General features: G+C 38.3%; 1 protein-coding gene across 2 annotated transcripts in view; it reads right to left on the bottom strand.

Moving 5' to 3' along the window:
- Positions 1-6,222: 6,222 nt before the first annotated feature.
- Positions 6,223-27,538, bottom strand: part of NAMPT (nicotinamide phosphoribosyltransferase) — a 31,447-nt gene continuing 10,131 nt past the window's right edge. Inside the window, exons 2-12 of one of the 2 annotated variants that reach the window (XM_051610909.1) lie at positions 26,064-26,220; positions 24,684-24,787; positions 21,731-21,859; positions 21,103-21,261; positions 20,583-20,719; positions 18,985-19,210; positions 17,715-17,834; positions 13,889-13,906; positions 11,011-11,151; positions 10,718-10,852; positions 6,223-9,191 (exon numbers count right to left, since the gene is read on the bottom strand). In XM_051610909.1, the coding sequence (XP_051466869.1) occupies positions 9,078-9,191; positions 10,718-10,852; positions 11,011-11,151; positions 13,889-13,906; positions 17,715-17,834; positions 18,985-19,210; positions 20,583-20,719; positions 21,103-21,261; positions 21,731-21,859; positions 24,684-24,787; positions 26,064-26,220 (1,440 nt within the window). In that variant the 3' untranslated portion in view covers positions 6,223-9,077. The remainder of the gene's footprint in view (positions 9,192-10,717; positions 10,853-11,010; positions 11,152-13,888; positions 13,907-17,714; positions 17,835-18,984; positions 19,211-20,582; positions 20,720-21,102; positions 21,262-21,730; positions 21,860-24,683; positions 24,788-26,063; positions 26,221-27,538) is intronic. The other variant, XM_051610916.1, reaches the window with a different exon arrangement.

Genomic DNA, 27,538 nt, shown 5'->3' with positions numbered 1-27,538 from the left:
TGCTGAGAGCAATTGACCTGGGCCCTCTTGTGTGTGTGAGAGATCTCCCTACGCTTTCCCCAGGAGGTTTCTGGACCTTCTCTCCTCTGGTGGGGATGCCTGCCAGAGAGGCTGAGCCTCAGGAGTTGCAGTCCAACCAAGCAGGTATGCCAGGGACACCTCAGTAGTTTCAATATACCCTTTTTTCAAGTATAGAGATGACAGGGTTTATATATATCTATTTTTTTTTGTACATAAGACATGTTTACAGAGCCTTGTATGAGGGTCTAGAGCAAACGGCTCTTTACTCAGATAGCCTAAGATGGATATTTAGACAAAATAATCAACAGGGCTAGATGCATTTTCTAGCCTCAATTTCCCAAGTGCTCTGGAGTCTGGGTTAGCCCAGAGTCTGTTGAATACATGAATGTTTTTGGAGTCTGTCCTGGTTTTGTCCAGGATAGAGTTAATTTTCTTCCTAGGAGCTGGTTTAATACAGTGCTTTGGTTTTAGGACCGGAAGAATGTTGATAACACACTGATGTTTCAGTTGTTTCCAGCAGTGCTTACACTAAGTCAGGGACTTTTCAGGTTCTCATAGTGCTCTGCCCTGCCAGCAAGGAGGCTGGGATGCACAGGAGGTGGAGGAGGCACAGCCAGGACAGCTGATCCCAGCTGGCTGAAGGGATATTCCATACCATGTGACATCACTAGGAACATGCTGAACAATAAAACCAGGGGGGTTGGCCAGGGCTGGCAGTGGCAGCTCAGGGACTGGCTGGGCATTGGCCAGTGAGTGGTGTGCAGTTGCATTGTGCATCACTTGTTTTGTCTCTTCTTTTATCATTATTATTATTTCCCTTCCTTTTCTGTCCTATTAAACTGTCTTTATCTCATCCCATGAGTTTTACCATTTTTCTGATTCTCTCCCCTATCCCTCTGGGGGGGGAGTGAGTGAAGGGCTGTGTGGTGTTCAGCTGCCTGCCCCGTTAAACCACAACAGTCCAAGCACCATGCAAAGTACGTTCTCTCTGACTCTACTCCAGATAAAATTTCTTGTGAAGTGGCCAGTGAGGTTGATCTCTTTTATAATGTCCAGCTTTCCTGCTCATGCGAATCCCTGAGAAGCATCACCAGGTGACAAACCTCCACAAATTGGTCTGTCACTTAGTAACTGTCCCTCTTCGATTCAAACCTGAAGAACAGATTTGTGCTAATGGCCATTGCTCTTATCCCAGGGTACTCCACCGAAACAGGTGACTGTCAACTCATGAATAGAACTGCAGAATCCTGTTAGCATTGTGCCATTTGCCACCAACAACTGTATTGCAACATAGCAAAGACAGCAAGAGAACAAGGATCCATTTCGTAGATTGCCTGAGTTGTCTGGATTCCGATTTCCAAATTTTCAAAAGACTTTTGATCTTGGGGAAAAAGGCATAGAAAAAGCAGGGGGCTGGACACTGAAGGTGGACAAGTTTAGCTTTGAAATTAGTGGTAGGAATCAATATAAGCTCCTGGGAAAGACTCCACATGAGATGTACAAGAGAAAGTAACTTTCTTTGAAGTCCTTTGAAGGAGTGAACGTGTGTGCGGATAAGGGAGACCCTTTTAATATAACCTACTTGAATTTCAAAAAGGCATCAAACAAGGTTTCTAATCAAGTCTTGAATGAAGCTAAGAAGTTTTGAGACATGTGGGGAGGTCTTCACATGGGTACAACATTGATCAAAGGATAGAAAACAGAGTAGGAAAAATACTCAGCTTTCACAGTGTGAAATTCCACTTAGTGATCTGTGCTGGAACTCGTGCTGCTCAACATGTTATTAAACAATCTAGAGAAGGATGAGTAAGTAGGTGATAGCTGCTGGAGTTACTTGGGGTATTAAAGACAGGAGCTGATTGTGAAGAATTGCAAAAGGATCTTAAGAAACACAGTGACTGAGAATTAAAATGGGAGATTAAATTCTGCATGAACTAATGTGTACAGGAAAATATAATCCTAATCACATGCATGAAATGATTAATCTACTACCACTTAAATACAAAATCCTGGGGTTATAAAAAAACAGCTTCATAAAAATGTCGGTACAAATCTCCACAGCACTAAAAACAACCAACCCCCCCCCAAAAAAAAAACCCAACCAAACAAACCCGGGCAACTAAAATGTGAGAAAAGGAGACTGTAACAACAGAACTTTACTACATTGTAGGAAAATTACATGTGGCTGCTTGGTATGAGTGGTGCTTTCCAAATCTCATGTGCTTTAAGAGAGCAGTGGATGAAGGAAGTCAGTAGGAAGAGAAGCAGAGACCACCTTAGCCAACATCTGTCCCCTCGCCTCTGCCACTGTGTTGTAACAACCATCTCGGTGACAGCATTTGTGTCTAAACAATTCACTTGGGAAGGAATTTGTGATTCTGTGAATGATTATTTAAAATCATATCACAACTGGCAAAGTCACTCGGTCTTCTCATGCTGGTTTACAGCACACCACATGTTCAATAACCAAACGGGTTCTTGCCTCAAAACGCCTTTGGGCAGAACCTCATTGTAACATGGAAGAAACTAAAGAAATTCTGTCCAGGTTTTGCCTAATCTAGTACAGGGTGTAAAAAGCAGATGAGGACTAGAACACATGCATGGTTTCTTATAACAAAAAAGTCATAGGATTAGTCTCCACAGCTATAATCAGAGCTGTAGCTGAATTAGGCTCACCAAACCCACCAAAATGCTTTTATTTACCTCCAGGGTCTAGGATGGCAGCAGGACATGTTGTATCATACAGTGTTGGACACTCTCAGCAGACACAAGACCCAACATCATGTCTGTATACATATGAGCACTTTGTCTTGGTATGTGATGTGCCAGTGCACACTACACAGCTCTGATGGGATTAACTCTGCATAAACTGCGTGGAATCTGGCTGAGGATGGTGAGTCAAGAAGCACCTGCAGAAACCAAGCTAAAGGGTTGTGAGCATTCAGCTTTGTTTTATTAATTACTATAAAGATTATTAGCATATGGCTTTTATAATCAAACTAGTTTTTAAGAGAACAAATGCTTAATTTTGCCAGATTCTCATGTGTCTGTTAACATTCATGGTCACAACCCAGGACACGAAAGGCAGCAAAGGGACAGCTTTCTCTTTTGGTTTTACTCCGTGAAGCTATTTGTCTGAAGGTGTAAAGATTGCAAAACCTTGCGGAGGTGAAATCTTCCATCTTCTGGAGATTTAGAGCTGCCATAAAAGCACATAATGGTCTTCAAGCAACAGTGCTGGAGGTGAATGAGGCTGCAAACCCCACAGTGTGGGAAGAACAGTAGCTTTAATGAAGTTTGTTACTGGCATTTAGCTTAACAAGTGTCTACAAGCCTTGAAAAATGGATTAAGGTTAGACTGGGGCACATCAATAGGCCACTGCTTTGTTATCAGAGGGGCACGGCAACACTGTTTGGTTGAACAGCCTCAATGTTTTCACAGCAGATTATAGGATAGACTTGAACCTGCTCAGCTGAGACAGAAATCACGAGGAGCCACCCTCACCAGGGAGAGATTAGCTGTCACGCTCTGACCTTTCTGTGACTTAGAGACATATCTCTACCCAAAGCCATTTTGCCCAGAGATTATCCTCTTAAATTGCTGGGGTATGTCATCCTTCTGACATATCCAAGATTGAGCTGCAATTCCTTGTGCTTAAAATAGGGTAGCATCTTTTGGAACAGGGAGAACTTCCTTCAAAGGAAAGAGCATGCCAGAGTTTTCTTTACAGTCAGAAAGCTGAGGAAAGCATATCCCAAACCCTCTGAGAAAACGGCATTTTTCTTCTCCCGTTTTTGAGAAAAGGAAGTTTGAAACAGATGTTCTTCACTTTAGCTTAGAAGGTTTAGTCCACACAGTCAGTCTAATGCATGTATTACTTCTACTGATTTTATTTTTGCTGATATGAATACTCAGCCGTTGTAAAATAAGTTTCCTCATGTCCTTTGTCCTTTTGTATAAGAGCTGCTGTGAAAGCTTTACATGGCTACACTAATAGCCTAAACTAGTGACACAGAAGTAAAACATCCAGACCTCAGATCCTTCTATGCATTCTTTAACTACCCACTCAAATTTCTAAAGTACTGTAATTATAAAAAAAATTCTGATGCTATTTTCAATAATTTATGATTACCTGGCTATATATACAGAATGTTTACTTGACATAAGCTGAGGAACAAGCACCAAGCATCAGATCTTCAAATCTCATAGATCAATATTAATCAATGAAACATAAGAAACTATAGATAGCTACATACACTAATAAATTAAGAGTGTGCTTGTGTAAATATACCTAGTGATCTAGAAACAACTTGAACTGATTTAGATAAAATCTAAATTGCTGGGAAAAAAGGAGTTGTACAACCCAAATTTTCTGATTTTTGGCTCAAAGGTAAACAAACACTAAACTTCCCTGTCAGAAGAGTTGTGTAACACAGAAGTTAAAACATTGCTGGAGGAATGATGGCTTTCCATCTGTCCTTTAAGAGACCTCTCTGCTCCAGCCAGGAGCAGGAGAGAGGGCTGCAATTCTGATTCCAGGAAGTCTCACCATAAATTGAAAATTCTAGAAAGTCTATTCAAAAAGCACTTAGGAATAATCAGATGAAGATTAGTAAGGAATTGATATGGAACAGAATATGCTACTTGAGAAGAAGCCTGTTGACTTCACTCCCATAGCCATCGAACTGCTCTGGGCTATGTTACAGCAGAAATCAGGGCAGCTTTCAACAAAATCCTGTGCCATAGGAAAACAGTTTTTGGAAATACTCTATTGCTAAGTGCTTTTCATCCCTTATCATGAACTAAACTCAAAACATCTTTGTATAACTGTGAAGGGTGCTTTAAAACCATTAACAAGGTCAGCTGTGCTGCTACTAGTAAAATAGGGAAAAGATGAATGTAACATCCATGGTGGACAACTGTCCTTTCAGTAGGTGTGACTTTACAGAGCACCTTTAATCTCAGTTTTCCTTATTTCTGATCACCAGGTCATTTAGAAGGCATGCAGCTCTCCACATAAGGGGCCTCTATCCACGAGGATTAAGACAAGAGGATCATCTTTCACACAGGTGTTTACAAATCTCACAGATGAGGTGTGCACCTACAGGACCCTGGTGGGGCTCTCCAGGACAAAACAACCCCTTATGTTACCAGGGCGAGATACACTTGCCATTGCTCAAAGGCATCCTCCCAGTACCTGCCTTGAGCAGTTCAGCACAGATACTATTTTATTGATTACAGCAGAATTAGAGGACACAGGGAGAGACTCCTTTGTGAGTCCCCTGCCTTCTCCCACACCATCTGAGGCCTAGCATTTCCCTGCAGACTCCTTTGTGTGATGGTCTGGGAATCTACCACCACACACTCACCTGTAATAATAATTTTAACTTGCATAAGGCTGAGCAGAGTGATAAAAGCTCAAGTGTTGCAGCTGAAGGTTTTTATCAGCATGGAAAGGAGGAGGAAGAGGCCTGCCTATCACTTAAGCTGTGCATGTTCATTGTAAAGATAATGTAACAGACACCTGAGTGCTAAAAGGCCATTACTGCAAGCTACAGAGCCTTCTTACACTAGTGTGACTTGTGGGGACCAGCAACAAATGATGGGAAATAATCTTTACACTAGGTGCCTTATACACCCATACCTACAGCAGCTGTTTGTTAGGTACCCTCTGCAATATACAGTTATGTAGGATTTACAACTGTGACTTCTTCCCTTTATGAAAACCCTGTCCAAAAGGCTATGAGACATTCCCTCAGTTGAAGAACTAACATTTTTTGACAGATAAAGTGAACTGAAGGCTGCAACATCTTTGGTTAATTTGCTTTTAAACAAGCATTTTTAGTAGCTGTAGAAGTAAAATTTAAATAATGAATCTTTACTTGAGAAAAGATGATGTGAAATATAAATAGAGGATAATTCCTTATATAAAATTAAATTACAAGTGCTTCGTTTTTAAGCACAATCACACAAGATGCTGGAGCACAGCTGTGCTCACACCCTAAACACCCATCTATACAACTGACTGTAAGTTCAGTCACTGAACCACAAACACTGCATAAGCCAGTTGAGCAGCTCTGCTACAGCCAGAGGACTGCAGTGACAGCACAGCCATGCTCCAGTCTGTGTTTGGCAACAAAGAGCACAGCAATGAAACCTGATGCCCAACATCACCACTTTAAGACACACTCAAATGGCTGTTATTTTCACTGCCAGAACTAAACTTTATTTCCATGTGTATTACATACTGGTATTTGATGCCAAGTACATTAAAATTACTTTAACAGAGGATTTAAGTGAGGAATATTTATTCTTCACTAGACAGGATAAGAAGGAATGTAAAAACCTATAAGAAAAAAACTGTTTAAGCTTTGTTTTGATTTTGGCAAACCAAACAGCTAAGTACTCTTCTTCTGTTCTCTCCTCGGATCTTTCAAAGTACCAAAAAAAAGCATATTTTCATAATCATGCAGGTCAGGAAAAAAAATAGTCTTATAAAACCCATTTCTTATGCTAAATATGGTTACAAATAAGAGTATTAACACAAAATTCCCAGATCCTATTTTAAAATACAAATACTGTATTATATTATGAAATGGGGATAATTAAAATATATCAATGACTACAAATCTAGCAATTTAAAGCAAACTTCAACATGCTGTTTGCTTCCATGTGGAAGAATTAGGATATTGTATGGTTCAAGCACTGCAGTAATTTCTGTCAACTCCTTGATGCCCACAATGTCAAACCCCCAGAGACATATGGATTCAGATCTGAATAGCACCAGGTGGTTTTTTCTTTTTCTTTTTTTTCCTCCCCCTTTTAAAGATATTAACATTTAATAAAATGAGTGACATGACAACTTTAAGAAAGTAACATGCACATCTAGACAACTTGATTCAAGTCTCCAACTAACAACTAACAGTTTTAGACAATACTGAACAATTATGAATGTGTTTCATGGCACACAAGAAAATGGTGCTTCCACAGCATATCCTCAGTTCTCAAGTACAAAAATATCAGTTATGGGTAGTTAATAGTTATAAAAATTTTTATTGGTACAGAATGAAAGCAGCATTTACTTAGTTGTGGTTTTTTTTTTTTTAAACCATACATCATAAAATTCCCTAGTACATATGTGGAGGAGTGAAATAGGCTCATACTATTTACCTGCTACTGATTCTAGGTCCAGATTTAAAATCTTTCCTGGCCAAATACAAACAATATCATAATAGCAAAAGGGAAGGCAGCTCCTCAGTGTGAAAGGTCAGCATTTTGAGTCTCACTAAAGCACTATTTTTGAAACAATACATCACTTAAACGTATAATTACACACACTACAAGTGGAAAATGAGTTTTCATTAACAAGAACTATTGAGACTGGGCATGAATATCTTAACCACAAACCCTGGAAACATTCTGGGTACTTTAATGTGGCCCTTTTTGGCAAGAGAATAAGAACAATGAAGTATGGCTTCTGAATCTTCCTTTAAAAGCATGTTTTATAAAATTGTGTAGGCTTACATTATTTTAAAGGACCCCTAACATTTTACTGTAACATCATTTACTAATGTCCTGGTTTGAGGACATTAGTTAGTATTAGAAGTATTGATTACATTAATGTATATTAAGCCATTGGCTGATAGTCAATCACCAGCATAACACAGGAGCCATTTGCTTTTTGCTGTTGCTTTGTTTTTAAGGGAGGTACTTTCCTAGTGAGAGCCATCCTACAGTACTATCAAGCATTTCAGAAGTTACTACATAGCTTCTCAAATAAAATCCTCAACAGTTTTGTTTTCCAGCAGATATTCAAATCAAGCATATGCAGAGAGCAAATACAATCAAGCACAGACATTTCAAAAGTATCTCTCAAACATATTTTACAGTGTCCCTCTGCAAAATAAAAGCCCCTCCTCACCCCAATGAGACGGGGAGAGAAGGGGAAACAGGTCTGCCATTCATGTAGGAGTTTGGCTAGCATAAACTTTTTATTAAAGTTGTTAACAAAAATAGTTAAACATTTTTACAATTTAACATCCAGTCTGACAAAAGGCAAATCAATGAAAAAAATACAAAAAAGTAAAAAAGTGCACTACCCAGTCCAGTATTTTGCTTTAAAGTCATGTCACTTACAGTATATGAAAAATAAACCGAGAAGTGTAATTACTTTAAAATACACTGCTTCCATATCTCAGTATTTTACACATATATTCTATAGTGGAAGAGATCTCTTAAAAACTTTACTCTTAAAATATTGAGGTGCATATACCAAGTGGGATAGACTTGGCAAGTTAAGTTGCAGTAGAGAATCCTTTCAAATTTGGCATTTCATTTACACACCTTACCAAGCCAGCAAGGTCTGTAGTACCTAAACCTTCTAGTAAGAACAGCAAGTTTCTTTAATGCAGATTTACTAATACAGACAACTACAAGAAATGGTGAGGTCAGCAATTCTATGGGATCTTAAGGAGATACGAGTCCTGATTTAGTCATCAAATGGTACAATGTCACAACAAACTTTAAGGCCATGTTTTATTTGCTGATTAATGGACAAAAGGCGATGGATTTCCCCCCCACCAAGTATTTTCTTGAAAGTCTGTGCTCATAAAAATCATGAAAAGTTGGAAAGACTTAATTATCGAAACTTTAAATATATTTTACACAATCTTGTTTGTACAAAAATACAAGTTAAATATAAACATAAAGCAATTATGATAATTTTATGTAAATCCATTTTGTGATATTCTGTTATATATAAAAAAGTTTCTCAGCTCTGTCTCATTTGTGAAAAGATCAATACCAGATTGAATCACTACTGGCAAAGGGCCCTAAAAAGCACACTTTAGCATTAAATACGTTTTACAATGCAAATACCATTTTCTGATTTCATCTTTTCTAAAGACCAGCAAAAGATAGGGCAGTATGTCCATAAACCAACAAATAATTTGGCTACAATGTCATAAAACACAAACACACAAATCTGTACAACAAACCCAGTAGCTATGCAGTACACACGTGTTACACACACACAGATACAGACATGGAATGAAACTTAGTGAGACGCCGTTGCTAGTTCACTGTTCTTCAGCCTGGCATTTTGTCTTACTTCATCAAATGAATATGACTTCGTTACCTTTCCATTCTTAAACACTGTATGAAGGAGATCCTGCAAGAAACACCACTGGTTTAGCAAGAGTGATTTGGGAAACCAACAAACAACGTAGGTTACACAAACTCAAAAGCAAGTGTCCAAATCAAACCTGGTAAGACCAGGGCTTTAGACTGTCAAGATACTAGAGCTTTACAGCTTCTCCTGACACCCTTCACTAATGGTTAGACAGAAGAAAGGATTTAGGTCATCCTGTGCACAGACACAAGTGCTCAGTGGTGCCTGAAGTGAGTTGCCCACACCAAGCCAAAACAGACTACTCACATGTGAAATACACCTTCCTGGAGCAGCCACAAAGAAAGGCAGCGCTCGACCAATTAAATACATTTCAGTTACAGAGGTTTTAATGAAATTTCATTTAGAGCAACTATGAAAAAAAAAATTAAAAATAAATCTTTCATCACACTTTCCTTTGCAACCAAGAAGTGCTTGAAAGCAGCACACCAAAAGCAATACACATAGCTTTGTAGAGAAAAGTCAGCAGAAAAGCAATGCTGAGCCATCCCTATGCTTGATGACTTACTGCAAGGAGCTGTCGCTTCAGGGAAGTGGGCCTTCCAAAGAGTACATTTCCCTGTCATTTCAGGGAGCCCCAGAACCTCTACCACAAGAATAACCCCCTCTAATTCCCTGAGACAGAAAATGTCTTAATGAATTATTTCACCTGTCAAAAATGAAGGAACTATATATTACCTAATTTCAGAGCCAAAGTCTTGCCATTTGTTTTGAGGGAACTTCTCATTATTAGGTCCCTCCTTCTCTACATACACACATATATATTAATGTTCAGCACAAACATATATATATGCATGTGTGTATATATAGCTTTGAAAGTCTTTTTTTTTAGAACTTTGCATCCAGAGTACATTATCTACAACACATATAACTCAATTTATTTTAGGTCTTGAAATTTCTCAGAGCTCAGTTTTATGCTTATTGTTGCATAAAGGAGCATGCCTAAAACAGTGTGCATTGTTTGCACACTGAAAACACAGGAGATTAAACTGAAAGTCTGAGATTGGCATAAACTTTGTGCTAATTTTAGTGAAATAGCATTTCATTTTGCAGTTGTAAAGAACTAGAAGGAGACTGAATTCCTGCTTTAAGTTTACATCTTTGAAAACTGGACAACTACTCCATATTAACACCTGAAGAACTATTTAAAAATCTCAGTGGGGAAGTAGAAACAAATTTGAGTTCCGTCTGCTTCTCTTCCGCCTCCAACTCAGGTCACTACTCAAATTGTGCAATACAGCCCATACAAAACTACATGGCTGGCATATATTGTGCAACACTGAGACATCAGTTTTGGGAAAAAACAGCAATGTTATCTAATTGTACAGCCTGAACATTCTACAGGCCTTCTAACATTTTGCTCTTACCGAATTTGGCACCAGGACACTTCTGAGTAAATGAGTTGAACAATGAGACAATCAAATCAATTCCGAAATTAAGTTACAATTTGCTTTTTCTCAGTCTATTATTTCATGATAAATAATGTAATGCATTGTGAAAATTCCTACCTGTCCGTACTCTTCAAGATCTCCCTTGCCTTCTTCAAGTGTCACATAATCTCCAGTAGGTGTCCTATGCAACGACAGTCGGCCTTTCTTCGATCTTTTGTTTGGGTCGGCAACCGGATCCTTGAAGACATTTACCTAAAATGAAAAGACGCTTTTTGTTAAAAGGAAAGGGGCCTTGTGGAGCTTGTGTACCTAATGCAGATGGTGGTAATGTAATGGGAAATGTCACACAGGTTTTCAAGTGGAAGGGCCTCTATTCAAAACATAATAGTGTAAGTAGTACAAAGACTTACCCCGAGACCATTGGTCACCACGTAACTACATTTGAAGGAACAGTTTAAGAGATCTCTGGTTAGTTTCTGCAACAAAGCTCCACCAGATCCAAAGGCAATGTTCTCAATACTCCATTTATTCTTCTTCATTCCCTCCACAATCTAATAAGAAAAAGAAAATTATGATGGAGCATACTTTTAGGCCATGCTATTTTTCCATAAAAGTATTATACTACTTAAACAAAATGCTTTTACAGACAATTAAACCAATTAACATTCAGTTTCCAGGAGATATATGTAACAATTCTGTCATTTCTTGACGTGCTGTTTGCTTTTTTTTTTTTTTTTTTTTTTTTTGTGATTCCTGCATGGCATAATTATACAAAGTTTTTACTGTAAAACTATTGTCATGCCAGTATACATACTCGCCAAACTCAGGTAACACAACAATGCGATGCCCAGACAATCAGAGCTCTAAAGAAAATAAAATACTTTATGGGAGTATTTTTCATCTTTCAGAATCATGGGAAGTCCTCTAGACACAGCATGTATCCTGAAACAAACCAGTCATCTTGCTCACCAACTCCAGAGAGTTATTACCCACTTTGACCAATGACTTCAACAGAGCATTCTCCTGAAAATCACATTGACTAGAATTCAATTAGCAGTTTCAAAGATGGGAAACAGGAATACAAAAAGCTGCTCAAAAAGTTTGCTTTGCCACCTTCTCAGGCAGCACAGATTAATGTGAACTGCACTGTTACCAACAATCAAGTTAAAACTTACTATATAATTTCCTCCCACTCTCATTCTATTCAGACAAACATGACCTCCTCTAGCCTGGAGTAATGGGTGCTAATTCAGTCATGCTCATAAACGGCCAAGATTTGCTTCCCCAACCTGTTATCCTTATGATAGTCTGAAATGATGGTTATAGCCCAAATCAGAGAGTGTTTCAACTCTTACTTCCTAACCATTTTACTACCAAAAGAGGGTGAGAAAAAAAAGGGTGAAAAAGCAAAATCCCATCCACCTAGAAAAAGGAAGGTGAGAAGCAGAATGAAGGACACAATCTATGGGGAATAGTGTAGAGTTTCCAAATCAACATTGTCAGAAATTTGCTAATCTTTTGTGCAGTCTCAGCCTCCTGCATCAAAAAGGAATGCAGGAGTAACACTGAACAGGACTGTTTCAGGAGCTACTGATGCCAACCCACTTTTTTTTTAAGGGATAGCTAAGACAAAATTAAAATTTCATAAGAAAAAAAGAGGCAACTTCCAACTTCAGAGAGTGGCAAATAGGTAGCTAATGTAAACAAAAGAGCATACTAGTATTTTGTTTAACCATTTAGTCACACATAGACGCTCTCTTCACAGGTACTCTCAAAACCTGAAATCCTGGCAGAGGCAGGAGAGGTGATCTGAACAGCTTCCCACTACATTTTTAGCAGAGATTTCCTCAGTATGAATTTCATCAGAGAGTTCCCATCATTCTTATGGTACCAGCTGATTCAGCCTCATCCAACAAGCCAATTGAGACAAGCCTCAGGCCCTACAACCAGGACTTTCACTCAAGGGAACCCTTTGGAAGCTTTGTATCCTGAACACATACCCCTCATTCTGTGACAATCCTGTGGATTTTAGCAGAATTCATCATATCCTTTCAGATAGTGAACATGCACAAAAGGAATCTGTATTTTCATGTGATTAGGTTCTCCTGGAAGCAGTTAAAAGGGATACCCAGAGAAGATAAAGGATTTAAATTAATGAAATTATCCCTTAAGCACCTCAGAAGTAACTGAAGATGATAAAAGAAGGGTAAGTAAAGGGATTTTGCATATCCTCTTCTTCAGCATAAGGTCCAACAGTATCATAAGAAATCAGACTTGACTGGACCTGAATATGGACCCTACTTACCTACACTGTCTTTTTGAAAGTCAAATGTAGGTAGACTCCACCTGGACTCCAATCAAATTCTGTCCACATACTGACCAAGCCTAAAGCCATGTGAACTGCTGGCCAAAGCCTGAGCCAATGTATCCTACTCCTTTCCTTATCAAGTTTTGTAGATAAGGTCTGACACGGCTCGAGTGACCATGACTTCAAGATGTAGCACAAATTACCTGATATAAACAACATCCTACCAAGGAACACGATGCTTAGACTTCATGTTCACTGATACTTGTAGGTTAACAGATGCTAGTGCAAGTATAGCATAGCTTGGCCGTGGCTGCCTAACCTGCTTGCTGGGTGAAAAGAAATGTGAACTCCCTTTCAGCTACTGCTCCTGCTCTCATTTACAGATAGTTTCCTCATCTTGTGCAACAGGTGCAACTCCTCACTTATCCTGGGTGAAGAACTGGCTTCCACCTTTCCACTCTCTCCCAAAGGTTCTCCTTACTCAGACTGATCTTTAGCTGATAAGGGGTGAAAGGGAAGGGAAATCAAGACTAAATTGAAAGGCAGCTCTACAGTGACCTGTAGGAGAGGCCCAGATAACAGCTTCCTTTGTTATAGGGAAGAGATGGCAAACAGCAGCAATAATAATAGGGGGAAGAAAAGGGGGAGATCTGAGAGAACTAAAGCTACCTCCCTCCACCCCACCCCCGCAAAAGGAAAATAATACAGAAAAATTTCCTTTCTCACACTTTCAAGCCTATACAGGGAGAACAATTTAGATGTTGAAGTTTTTATCAGCTTCCTCTGGCCATTATGAGCATGATTAATATATCAACTGTGACTCCAGATTAGAGGATTTTCTTTACATAAAAATTTAAAGACATCTGGAAATTGAATGTTCAAAGAAAATCCTTTGAAAGTGTAGTATATTGTGGAGTTAGCAGATTGAAATGATTTTAAGAAGTGAAAATGCTAGAAGAAAATCAGAAAAGGTTCCTTACCTGTTCTACCAGCATCCCCTATTAAAACAAAGAATTTTAAAATCCAGTTTATACTCTGAGTTGTTTTCTTTATTGTTGTTTCAGCTAGCTGGGATAGTTAAATGAGACTGATTTTGTCATTACTCATTCTACATTTTCCTATTGCACTCATTACCTTTCATCTGGATCCATAAGATTAAGTCATGCCTAGAATCTAAGACTCATACGGAATAATTAGAATAGTTGCTTGCATAGGCTATAGCCACAAAAATACATTTCTATTTCATCATCATCACAGAATCATAGAATGGTTTGGGTTGGAAGGGACCTTAAAGATTATCTAGTTCCAACCCTCCTGCATGGGCAGGGACACCTCCCACTGGACTAGGTTGCGCAGAGCCCCATCCAACCTGGTCTTGAACACTTCCAAGGATGGGGCAGCCACAACTTCCCTGGGCAACCTGATCAAGTGTCTCACCACCCGCACATAAAGAATTTCTTCCTAGTGTCTAACCTAAATCTCCCCTCTTCCAGTTTTAAGCCATTATCCCTTGTCTTTTCACTACAAGCCCCTGTAAAAAGCCCCTCCCCAGCTTTCCTGCAGGGCCTTCAGGCACTGGAAGGCTGCTGTAAGGTCCCCCCAGAGGAGGGGCCGAACAGCCCCAACTCTCTCAGCCTGTCTTTGTAGGAGAGGTGCTCCAGCACTCCAATCATCTTTGTGGCCCCCTTCTCTGGACTTTGTCCATGAGCTTCATTGCCTTATTATGTTGGGGGCTCCAGAATTTGTTAATGTAAACTTATTTTTGAAAAGGATAAGTATACTTCACTGCTGATTTGGGGGTGGTTTTTTTTGTTTCTTGGTGTTTGTTTGTTTAAACAGCAAGGTATTACCCAGTCTTTCAAAAGCTAGCATTGTAACCTTGATTTTGCTAACGTAAGAGGAGCAAGAGTTCCATTAAATTTAAATATGAATATAATTAGGCTGCAAGATCATTGTTTTCTTGATCACACATAGCATTCCTTCTGTCTTTTTCCAACTGTCTCTTTCCTTCATGCCTGCTCCTCCCATCTCAAAACAACAGTTTATTTTCTCTCCTGTATTGTGCTGGTGAGTAGTGGTCCTTTTCTTGGTCAATTTAATTCACTAAACGACAAAACTGATCACTTCTGGCCGAGTTAGCTTGCTGCTACACGTGTGGTCTAAATGAGTTTAATGACCAGTGGTTCAATGACCAAAGCCAGCATGAGATCCACAGTAGGATTACACAGTCATGAAGACATGAAAAGGCAGCCACTGGGCAGCAGAGAGTTACATCTGCTGTTTAAGTCTTGTGGAACCAGATCTTCAACTCTCTTCTACTACATACTGCAGGTGGACTTTTCCTCATAATCAGTTACTGTTTGATAAGAAAAAATACGTAAACAGACAGATCATCTGAACAAAGAATTGCTCCTTTTGCCTTCCATCGTCTCCTGTTCACTGCTATTTTCCTGCTCTGTTTAGAAGTGGAGAGCAGTGCATTTTCTCCTCTACTGTAGAGATTTCAAATGCTAGTTTTAATTTTTATTACAATTGATCCTATAAGAGCATCCTTGAATTTTGTCTAGTATAACTTACAGAAAGCAACCTCTGAGCTCCTCACGAGGAAGACTTAATAGTCCAGTTTCTTTCGTGCCATGAATCATGAAAATCTCTGGTTTGGCTAACAAAGACATTAGTCCTGTTAGACAGTTTTTGAGAACAAGCAAGTTTATTAAAAAAAAAAAAAAAAAGGAAGAGTCTTTTCCCCTAGTATCTAATAAGAATTCCTTTCCAGCTATTAACTTCTCCTGCTTGTATTCTACAAAGCACACTAGCACAGGTGTATATTCTCGAAACACCACACGGGACAAAAAAAATTAAGTAAAATAAAATTTACTTTAAAGGCTATTGGAGGAGAGACAAAACTGTAGTGCGTGACTGTGCTAGAGCTGGCATATCAGGTAACAATCTCTGTATCACAGAATCACAGTTAGGGGTTGGAAAGGACCTTGAAAGATCATCAAGTCCAACCCCCCTGCCAGAGCAGGATCACCTAGAGCTCATCACACAGGAACGTGTCCAGGCGGGTTTCAAATGTCTCCAGAGAAGGAGGCTCCACAACCTCTTTGGGCAGCCTGTTCCAGGGCTCTGTCACCCTCACAGTGAAAAAGGTTTCCATACATTTACAAGGAACCTCCTCTGCTCCAGCTTGCAACCGTTGCCCCTTGTCCTATCACTAGACATCACTGAAAAAAGCCTGACTGTCCTCCTGACACTTGCCCTTAGCGTATTTGTAAACGCTGATGAGGTTGCCCCTCAGTCTCCTCTTCTCCAAGCCACAGAGACCCAGCTCCCTCAGCCTTTCCTCATCAGGATGATGTTCCATTCCCTTCATCATCTTTGTGGCTGTGCACTGGACTCTTTCAAGCAGTTCCCTGTCCTTCTTGAACTGAGGGGCCCAGAACTGGACACAATATTCCAGATGCAGCCTCACCAAGGCAGAATAGAGGGGGAGGAGAACCTCTCTTGACCTACTAACCACACCCTTTCTAATACACCCCAGGATGCCATTGGCCTTCTTGGCCACAAGGGCACATTGCTGGCTCATGGTCACCCTCCATGGGCACCCACCTTGTTCAGCCACAGACCTATATTGCCTCTAGTGTTAGTTTTGTCTGCAATGTATTTGAAGAAGCCTTTTCTGTTGGCCTTGGCTTCTCTTGCAAGGTTTAATACCCAGGAGGCCTTAGCTTTCCTAGTTGCCTCCCTACATCCTCTGACAATTAACTGTTCTCTAAGCATGCAAGTGATAAATTTGAGTTCTGTTGTTGAGGTTCCAACCTGTGCCCATGTTAGATAAGCAGACAGATTCAGATCAACTGAAAAACAAGGCTGGTGTGTCTCTTGCTCCTAATTTTTAGGAGCAGCAACAGTCAACTTTGTTAAGAAGAATCTAAGAATGTGTTGATCAATAAAGCTAAGACAAGCGTCAATAAAATCAAGTAAAATTGATCTTAAAATTGTTCAACTTATTTCTGGTTTTGAACTCTAATTCAGCTGAATATGAATGATCAAGGGCAAATCCGATAAAGTCAAGTCCTCCTTCTTCTACATGCCCCTTGTCATCTCTAGTTACTGCAGTTTGCACCTTTGTAGCCACATTACATTTCCTAGTATCTTAATCTAGTCAATACTAGAAAATTTTTAACTAGTTTCAAGCCTGCAGCCAATTTTTTGTCTTGATGAAATTGCACTTGTGACTCAGACTACAGTCAAATCTGTTATACATATTTTTGGGGGCTTTCAACAATCCTCATTCCACTAGCTGCCAAATTAATGAACTTGTCTCCCTTACCGTTGTTTTTAACAAGTCTCCTTTAAAACCAGACCTTCAAAATGAGTGCAAGCACACTTCAGATGATACATAACTGATAAGCCAAACCAGTTCATTACTAATATTGCTATAGCACAGCAATCATGCAGTGTACTTTAGATACCAATGAAAGGACCAAACATGGTCAGATTTTGATCTGAATGAGACTTGACAAGCAGGATGAAAGAAAACAAAAGAAGAGACAGTGGGACGAGAAGGGTTACAACAGGGGGATTAGGAAATGCCTTTTAGGTATTTTTATACATTTTAATAATTCCCTGTGGAGCTTTAATGAATTTGTTTTACACACTGAGATAATCGCTGCCAGTGTCTGGAATGAAGGGCAGGGCGGGGTCAGCAGAGAAGCTGCAATATCTGACTAGTAATAACAGAGTCCAGATTAAATATCAACATTGCTGGTGTCACCCTGACATATGAACAGGATCTCTTACCTCTTGCAGTGTGTTGATATCCACACCGTCCCCTTGAATAACTCTGAGATACGGTGGCAGCAACTTGTAGCCTTTTGAGTTCTCTGTAATAGGAAACTTCTTCCCTAAGATCTCCAAGACCTATTCAAAAAATAAGGGTTGATAGTTCAAATTAAAAACCTGCCATTCCAATAACCACAATTTCCATATTTGAGTCATGCTCTGAAAAACAAAACTAAAAAAAGTCCATAAACATATCCACATATCCTGCTCTAAATCTATGCACATAGGCACACAAACAAAAAGCATGCCAGCCATTGTGGTGGAAGCAATTAGATTAAAGCAGTCACAGACCATATGGCCTTTATGAACTTGTACCTGAGAGCTAATCAGAACCATGCTTCCCTCCTTTCTCTTTGGCTGCTGCGAGTTTTTGCTATTAAATGTGTCAACTGAAGATTCTGTTCTTCTGACCTCTCTTAAGATGGTGGATGAGGCTTTCAGTTTTCTGTGATTTTGTTAGCCACCAATAATTAAAATGAAACACTTCAGTTAGGAGTTTTTCTTATCAGATCTGATAAAGATTATTCAAAGTTTTTATTTGTGATATCTCACTTGTCCCAAAGGAAAAAAATAAGACATCAAAGCTGTATGGATCTAATTTGATACAGTACAAATGTAACTAAAATCTACCTGACTTTCTTATTAAAGCAGTGCTACCAGCTAGTCAAATTCAGAGGTATTAACAGCTTTTATTCTAGAACTGAAACAATCATACTCTCTAAAGAGGAAAGAAGCATTTTTCAACTTGGAGGTCACGTGCCACTGACTTAAATGCACATCTAACAAAAGAGAGAAGAGTGCTAAACTTGTATTTGTAGCATAAAACAGTGAATTACGTTAATACAGGACAACAAGATATGTAAGCTGGGTGATGTCATATTCACCTGACATTCATAAATGCTCAAGTCGTTTCCCATTTTATTAATTGTTAAATGATGAAAGATCTCTCCTTATAGAATCATTCCAGCTGTTACAAAAATTTCAAGAATAGTACACAAGAATGGGTTTGATGAAAAAGATTAAGCTCTTCAGACTGCAAAAGCTTCCATATCTATATTGAGACAGGGAAATGCTTACTTTTTTCCTAAATCCAAATCATCCAGCATCAACTATATACTACACATACCAAGTTAGAGCATTACCTTTCCTAAGTTTGTTAGCCAGTCATTACAAAACCAACAACTGCCCTTCCCAGTCTTGTAAACAAATGACTTCAAGAAAGGATTACCTTCAAAACAGTGTCAAGGGGATTCCCAGAATCTGGTCTAATAATAAGTGGTGCCTCTGGACTTCGGGCTTCAATTATATGCCTTAAGTCATCACCCCATATTTTTTCACAAGCGTTGTAAATGTCATAGCTGTCACTAACCACAGATACAGGCACTGAAGAAAACTGCATCACTATGTGTTCAAAAGCATCTTTTTCATGGTCTTTCCCCCAGGCTGTTATGGTACTGTAAAGTCAATTGAGAAATACATATTAGAGCAGAATTTATATGTTAAATCACACATAATGTATTTCCTACCAGGAACAGTTCAATATAACTATAGACAATATGATTACAAGACAGCATAAACTATGTGCTTATCAGCTTTGTGTTACATGTATAGTAAACATACTACATACTAAATAACAGCACTCTGGATTGATCTTTGTCAACTTAGACAAACACTCAACACATTCAACTTCTTTCACGTGTAAAAGGTGATTTATTTAAGATTTGTGAGAGTTTCTCTTAAACCTGAAACGTAGTCAGTTAGGGAACTACAGATGCAAGAACAGGGCATCTGTGCTGGCAACTTTGGACTACCAAGTGAGAAGTAGAGAACTAGCAGCACATGTTAAAATAACTTTAGAGAAAAAACACGTTTTATTTTCTTTTTTAATAGTAATTCAAAACTGTTAGGCTCACTCACCCAAACATTCTTCTAGAGTAACCTCAGGGCATTACCCTTGGTACAAGGGTAAAGCAAGCACATAAAACAGAGCTGCTAAAAGAAGTAGTAAGTTACTGAATGCCAGCTGATCTGCAGTAGCTTTTCTGTACGTGGCTGTCACAGACCAGCTGACTGACTGACATTAGTAACTTGTGTGTGAACACTTAAAAATGCTCTCATGCAAAGCACAGGCGTGCAGTAAGAGCTATTGAGTGTTTCATCTTTACCATAAAATGCTAACCTTAATTTCTGTGGCACAAGCCACAGATCACAGGAGTGAAGAGACAAAGCAAAATTTGTTTCAGAGGGGGGGGCAGCTGAGGACCTGCTCTGGTGGCATGCCAGATGTAAGCAGCACTCACAACACAACCTCATATTTGACATTGTGGAACAGTAGGACAATTGTGGAAAAAAAAATAATAAAAAAAAATCAGGTCTCTTGCATGAGACCCTTTGTGTTTATTAACTTTAAAAGAGCAATTGCAGCCTGCCTTTGGCAATGCAAACTTGAGATAGGACAGTTTAAGCTGTCTGCTCTCCTACCACCACTTCAATATGCTCAATATCTATTTTTACCTATAAGCCTTCAAGTCCATTCTAAAGAGAATTGTCCAAATTTACTTTAACTATAACCTTCTTATTTGCGTTTAAAACATATACAACATATTTATAGTTAAGAACAACCATGCTACTGCTGCGTCTCTAGAACTTAAGAGGGGCATGAGTATTGAACCTCAGCCTCAACAGCTGGATCAGTCATGGACAACACTGTATCATATAAATGGAGCAGCTTAATATTTTTTATCCATCTTTGTATCCAGAAAAACAAAAAAATTACATATTGTTAAGCTATTTTAAAAAAAGGCTTTGATAGCCCAATATCCTTACCTGTGTTCAGCAGCTGGAACAGAATATCCTGGAACCGGATCTTTTGTACCGTAGTACTTTTTAATTAATGCAATTCCTGCTACAGTGTCTGTTCCTTTGAAATTCACCAAATGAGCTGAAGCTCCTATTCCTGCAGTCTGAAGAAGATGCAACTTTGAGTTGCCACGCCAAATACAGAAGCCTGTAGCCAGTCACTGCCTACCACTGGTTTGTAACAGCAAAACTCTGACTCAGATCCCGTTTCATCCATACCCTCTTCATGCACTTAAACAGGAAAGGCAGCTTCCATATAGGAAAAAGCTCTCCCAGTCTAGTGCTCACAGCTCAGACAGCTCACACGTACCCAACCTCCCAACCCAGATCCCCCTCCACGTAATACCAAACTCCAAACAATTCCAATGCTCTATGCAATTCACAATTTCACTGCTGGACAGGGACACAACTGTTAACAGATACATTCAACAATCATTTACAGTTAAGAACAATTAGACTTATCCAATTATTAGACAAGTAGTGTTACCTCTTGTGAGGAAACTCCTCTGTAGCCAAAGTCATGCAGTTTATATTCCAGTCCTTCTAAGCTGCCAGAAGTCTCCAGCAAATATTTGGCCAAAATCTTTTTCTGCTCTCTAGAGTTTGTAGCCACTGTGATTGGATACCATGACTGCACAAGTATAGTCTAAAACAAAACCCATCACATTATTAGGTGTATGTTTGCTTAGGACTTAAAAATCCCCACTTGGCATTTATTCAGGCACAAAAATGTCTATTTGTTTCCATCACTCATTCAGAAAGTACTGATGCCTCCAACGGTTTGCTTTAGGACTAAAGCAATTAGCCTTTATAAGCAAAGCCAGGTATTGACCATCTCAGGAGTTATCACTCCCAAGTCATAGACACACAATTTCCCTCATCCTCCTTTCCCTGTGGATAAAAGTACTGTTGCACATTTCCTGTAAAATTATTACAATCTCTTGCCATGTAGGGGGAAAAGGTCTGTGAAAGAGTACTAATAAAAAGAATTCAGGCTTACTAAAAGCAGAAAATTAAAGATGCCAGAGATCCCCATTAAACCAGTAGGGGTTTAGCCTGTAATTTAAATGCATTAATATTTACTTAGAAAAAACATGATAACTTTCCAAACTGACCTCAATCCAATTTGTGAGCCAGTAGCACTCTGGATCTGTGTTTTCTACTGTGAAAAGAACATTTCCTCTGGGAATTACAGAGCCCTCAGGAACAGCCTTTATTTCTATAGGAAGATGACCATCATATTTCTGTGTAAAAAACAGTAATACTGTTATACAACAGGAAAGATTAGAACCTACTTCTATTTGACAGCAACAGATACAAGTGAGGCTGTCAATATATAGGTTTACTGATAAAGCTTTCTTCTTAATTTCTCTCAACCCTAGAAATAATTTGGTTTGTTTACATACCTATCAGCCCAAATAAATAAAAAAATCCACATTTATCAAAAAGAGGAATATCCTCTAACTTAAAAAATAGTCTCTTAACCAAACCAAATGATGGTTATCAGTTGTGCTACTTGTGCAAACTGAGTCAGGAAGGCTTAAACATTATATAAAAATACTTAAGTTCTACCCACAGAACAAGAAATATTTGCTATTCAGTTTTCGTCAGTGCTTTCACATGAAGTAAGCTAAAAAATGTTGAGCTATTATCTCTAGGCTTCCAAAAATCTCTAGTTTTGCTTTGTATAAATGTGTGCTTTGTTAATTTATTAGAGCAGGATTCATTTAATATCTATTTTAAAATATATTTTATCTTGTCAATTATCGACTAAACAAGAAATCTAATCTTGAAGTGTCATTCTTTTGTCAAATTCAGTCTTTCATCTCATGTAAACCTTGTGTGAAGTATGCCTTTTGAAAGAGATTAAGTTGCAAAGAGGAATTCTGACAGAGTAATTATAACTTTCTGAAAGAGCTTTGCCAGCTCAACTGATAGTGCTTAAATTGTTTTGTATATTAATATTTTTTGACAGAAAACTTCTCATGAGATATATGCAATAAAGGCAACAAAAATTGCATCAATTCAAATAAATTCAGATTCATAAGTGCATCAAAACATATTCTCCAGTGCCCAAAACACATCAAAAGTCTCTTATGCAGTACAGTTTAAAAGTCTCTTCCAAAGTGTACTGTGCTGAAGCAAATTGTGTTTATATGCCACACAGGACTTCGTTGTCAGACTTGGAGATGTCTGTTCTGGATTAAAAGAGGACAAGGAAGCCTTCAAAAAGGCTCAAAATAATTTGTTTTGATTCAACAAAGACATAAGTATAATGAAGTGAAAAAAGCAATAGAGATTTCAAAGTTGCTATAGGTGGTGATCCTGCCAACAGAAAAAGCAATATGGTCTTGCCAAAGTACTATATAATAGCCCTTTACAAAATGTTTTGGTACAATCGACTTGTACGATTCAGAGCTTACATCTCTATCACTCATCATCAATTCCAGCCTTTACGTCACCCCCTTTTTTTTTCCAAGCAGTCCAATCCTCTCATCAGTATTTACTAATTCGTTTACTCTTCATACAGATTCATGCGTGTCCATTTCAAATTCATTTCAGCACTTCACTCATACAGCCATTGCTCCCTCCACTTTACCTAACACTACACATTAGGTAACAGAGCCAGAGAGCAAACAGCTGTAGGTAGGTATGTGAATAGATACAGTAATCCAATGAGAGGAAGCAGGGTCTTTGTATGCATATACAGACATAAAGACCCAAAAGGTAACTACACTTCCAGCCTAAGAGCCATCAGCATCTAAGACCAAGAAGTGGAAAGCATATTTGTTTATATAGATGCACAACTTCAGCAAGAAATTCTGACAAAGGAGTAAGCAATGTATACAGGGAATATGCAGGAAGACTTACTTTGGCTAAACAAAAAGCACTGAAACAGAACTAGTTAAAGCATGTTAAAACTCAGTGTGGACAGAAATGCAGCATTAAAAGCTTATTAATTCAGTTTAGACAAAAAGGGATCAAGATTACTTTAAATACATATGAGAACAGTTGACAATATATAACGTAGCTTAAACACAAATATGCATTGAATTCCCATCTGTAGTAATTTCAAATTGATGCAGGCCCTCTACAAACCTCTCCATAACTCCCTCTCAGAAAACAGCAGTTTTATTTACCTTGCTGCCATGTGCAACACTTAGTTGAAATTAACTTCTCTGGCAAACCTCATGGTCCACCCTGGTTGCAACATGACATCCAGATATATTCACAGACAGATGCCACCATAACATACGTACAGTCATGGTATCAAGGGAAAAATAAATGCAAAGAACTAAAAGTTGTGTTTGCAAATGCCCAAAATACCCATTCACTAGAACGCACAGTGAAATTTAGCACTTAATTCATCTGGAGAGATTAGAATTGCTCTGATGAATGCTGTTAATGTGAATCTGATGCTTTTACAGAAGAAATGTTTGCAATTACTTGAAGACTGACACCTTTTTACACAAAAGGAAGAGGATAATTGAGGGAAGACTTAATTGGAAGGGATTTGTGTGTTAGAAGTGCTCAAGCCTTGTATTTCATAATAAAGTTACACTTCACAGAATCACAGAATGACAGGTTGGAAGGGACTTCAAGAATCATGTGGTAACTCTGAAAACTAGCAAACAATTGAACAAAACATGTATTTCCTTGAGTTATTTATACATGCAAAAAGTTGTAATGCTTTCTGTATTAGAAAAAAAAAAAAGGGTATGATTACTTACAGAAAGCAATGTAAATGATGCAAGCAACCACTAAGCACTGTATTATATATCTGGAGACATGCCAACAAGCCCCCACATACACAAGCTGGCTGATGACAACTCAAAATCCTTATCTGCAAAGCCATATTTGGCATCTGAAAGGGTGAAAATTTCTTTTCTCTAAGGAAATACAATTATCTGATTATTCTTTGACAGCTGCTATTCCCCGTACACTAAAGATCAAAAGCTAAATTTATCCCGTTCTTTACTATCATGATTAAAAGGAGAGATTGGTGTATTTATTCTACAGTTGGTTCATAAATTCTTCATTATTATCTCACACTATTTTCATGTTTACCTCCAGAATATAGTTCCATCCCTTTTCATTGAAGACATCATCTTGAAAATGCTCCCTATATACTTCTTTGGCTTCCTCGATTTTCTCTTTGGTCACCACTTTACCTGCAGTTTCAGAAATGGAAGAAAGCTTAGAAACTTTTGATATTCATCAACTTATAAATTAAAAAGTTTCAGACACAGCAAAGTCACTTTGCCTCCAACAAAGACAAGGAGAAACTTGTCAAATACAGTATGCTAGCCATGTTAAAACCAAGGTTTAGTTTGTCATAATAGATGAGGATGGTCAAGAAACCAATAGGATAAAACAAATTTGTAGCTTGCAGGTGGCTCAGACAATTTAAGATTATTACTCTTTTATGACTGTCAATAACCTGTCAAGGGTTTTAGTAGCAGTGCTTTTCCCAGAGGCACGTGATGGTTGTGCAAGTTGGCACATGCAACAAGACATAACCAGACTAGCACTAGGGTTAAGCTATACTGCTCCAGGGAGAATCCCATGGAGTGGCCTCACAACCAGTATTGGATTAACAACTTCCATTATACGAACTGACAAACTAGTCACATTAACTGGATAAGCATTGCTACAGCTTTAGGAGCAATCATCTACTGGAAATATTGGAGAACAACCCTCAGATTGCTAAAGAGAAAATAAAATTATCAAGGGCTTTAGTTAGCATGGAATTCCAGTCTTCGGTGGAATTGGCAGAGATATTTATGGATTCTGCATCAAGACAATGATATGTAAGCTACATGACTTAAGCTTTCCTTCTGAAGCTTGGCAGAAGGTAACTTGCATTCAGATGATATATGTATGTAATGCTAAAAAGCAAAGAAAATCTTAAATGGCACCAACAACTTTTCAGATGTTACCCTTAAAATTGTCAGTATTGAAAACACTTTCACACATAGCTGCCACATTCAGTGATTTAAGAGGAGTGGCAACTGAAATTTAAGGGAAATTAAAACCATTATTAGTTGGCACAGTACATAAACCAGCAAACATAGACTAAAATTTATGTACAAAATGCAAAATGTATTTTCCCTTGAATCTTCTATCTCCTTGTGATTCTGTGCACAGTTTTATTCTATTTCCATTCATTTCAATTTAGCTTACTGAAGCTGGAATTTGAACACCTCTTATTTTTAATAAAACATTGGCATAAATAAACATAGTAGAGAGGTGTCTGAATTAAGAAGTCAATGCCTTTTCATGAGGGTGGACATCTCATTTTCAGAATCACATAAATAAGATCTTATGCATGTCACTAGGTACACTGTATCAAGACAACCTGGAATTGTTTAAACTATAACACTCAACATTTGAGAAAAACAGATATTTATGAACAGGTAAAGTTTTACTGGAATTTGAGACAGTTACCTTTTAAGTATTTATTCAGAATGTACTGCAAACCATAAAACACAGTTTCTTCATATTTCACTTTCCTTAATTTGGAATTTTCAGTCTTCTTTTCACGACATTCAAAGTAGGAATATACTTTGCTTGTATTAGGTGGATATTGCTTGTAGTGTGTAACCTAGATTAAGAAAAAACTCAGTGAGAGCTCAAAACATCACTACAAAGCACAACAGCAATTCTAAGTCAGAGTAACTCCCAACTCTTCTGCACTATTATTATTTATCCATTCACATTCTATGCTGTAAGTATTTAGGAGATTTCCCCTTTTTAAGCTGCTTTGAATTTTAAGTTTGAAAGACTGTCTTCTCTATCTTATTCTTTGTTTCTGTGTCAACCCTTTCCCCCTAGAGTACTCTTCATGGTCAGCTCTTCCATTCCACTGATGACTTCACTTTGATTAACTGGGACAGATGCTGGCTGGGATTTCAGGAGCACCACTGAGAACCAACATGCCAGGTCACACTTTGGCCAAGCTGAACAGCTACAGGAAGCACAAAGTTGTCTGCCACTACCAAAGTGGAGGTACCTGCTGTATTTGTCCTTAGTTTTGAAGACTAGAACCACACAGTTCAAATAAAAGCCACCCAGACTCAAGAAGCATTGACAATGGCCTTTACTCAAGCATCCCATTCACAATTACCAGAGTGGGCTTCCCAAGCCCAGATTATGTCAAGCCATCTTACAAACCTGTTACTGCTGTTAAAAGCGACCTGAGGTTTGCACCTCCCAACAAAGTTTGCTAGAGAGACCTTTTTCCAATCTTTGAAACAAAGTCCACGTTCAGCATAAAGGAAGCATGAAAAACTGCAGTCTAAAAGTGTGTGTTACATGGAAATTGCTGATATGAATATATAATGTTATATATGTGGATTCAACCACAACATTTTTAAGCTTCTGATAGTAAATCTACCTAGAAATTTACTTTTACAATTTGAAGCAAGTACGCTATAAAAATCAACAACTTAAACCTGCAAAATTGTTACCTCCCAATGTGTAAAAAGCAAACTCCATGCAAAATTCATAAATTCCATTTCAAACAAAAAGAATACACAATTACATAAATTTCATACTTGAAATTTAAATTACTGATATGCTTAAGGCATTCTCAAAGGTGAAACTATTGAAAATTTTCATAAATTAGAACAAAAAGAAAAGTTTGTGAAGAAGTTTACACATCCGATAAGGGAAAACTGTTCCTACAGCAGAGTGAAGCACTACCATGCAACAGAACAAAACTCAGCAAAATGTGAACATTGTGACTGAATTTTACTTAAAACCCCAGATTTACAGGTTAGAACATGAGTTCATTAGAAGTTTATTGCTGCTATTTCTTATTCCAAATCACCTTACATTTTTTTATTGTTTCTAATATCACAAGGAATTGAAAAAGGAATAGCATTACAATTCATTCTTTAATGTCCTGGGGTTGTAACTGT

The sequence above is a fragment of the Apus apus genome, chromosome 1 (assembly GCF_020740795.1).
Source record: "Apus apus isolate bApuApu2 chromosome 1, bApuApu2.pri.cur, whole genome shotgun sequence".
Lineage (NCBI taxonomy): Eukaryota > Metazoa > Chordata > Aves > Apodiformes > Apodidae > Apus > Apus apus.
This window is presented reverse-complemented; position numbering and strand designations above follow the sequence as displayed.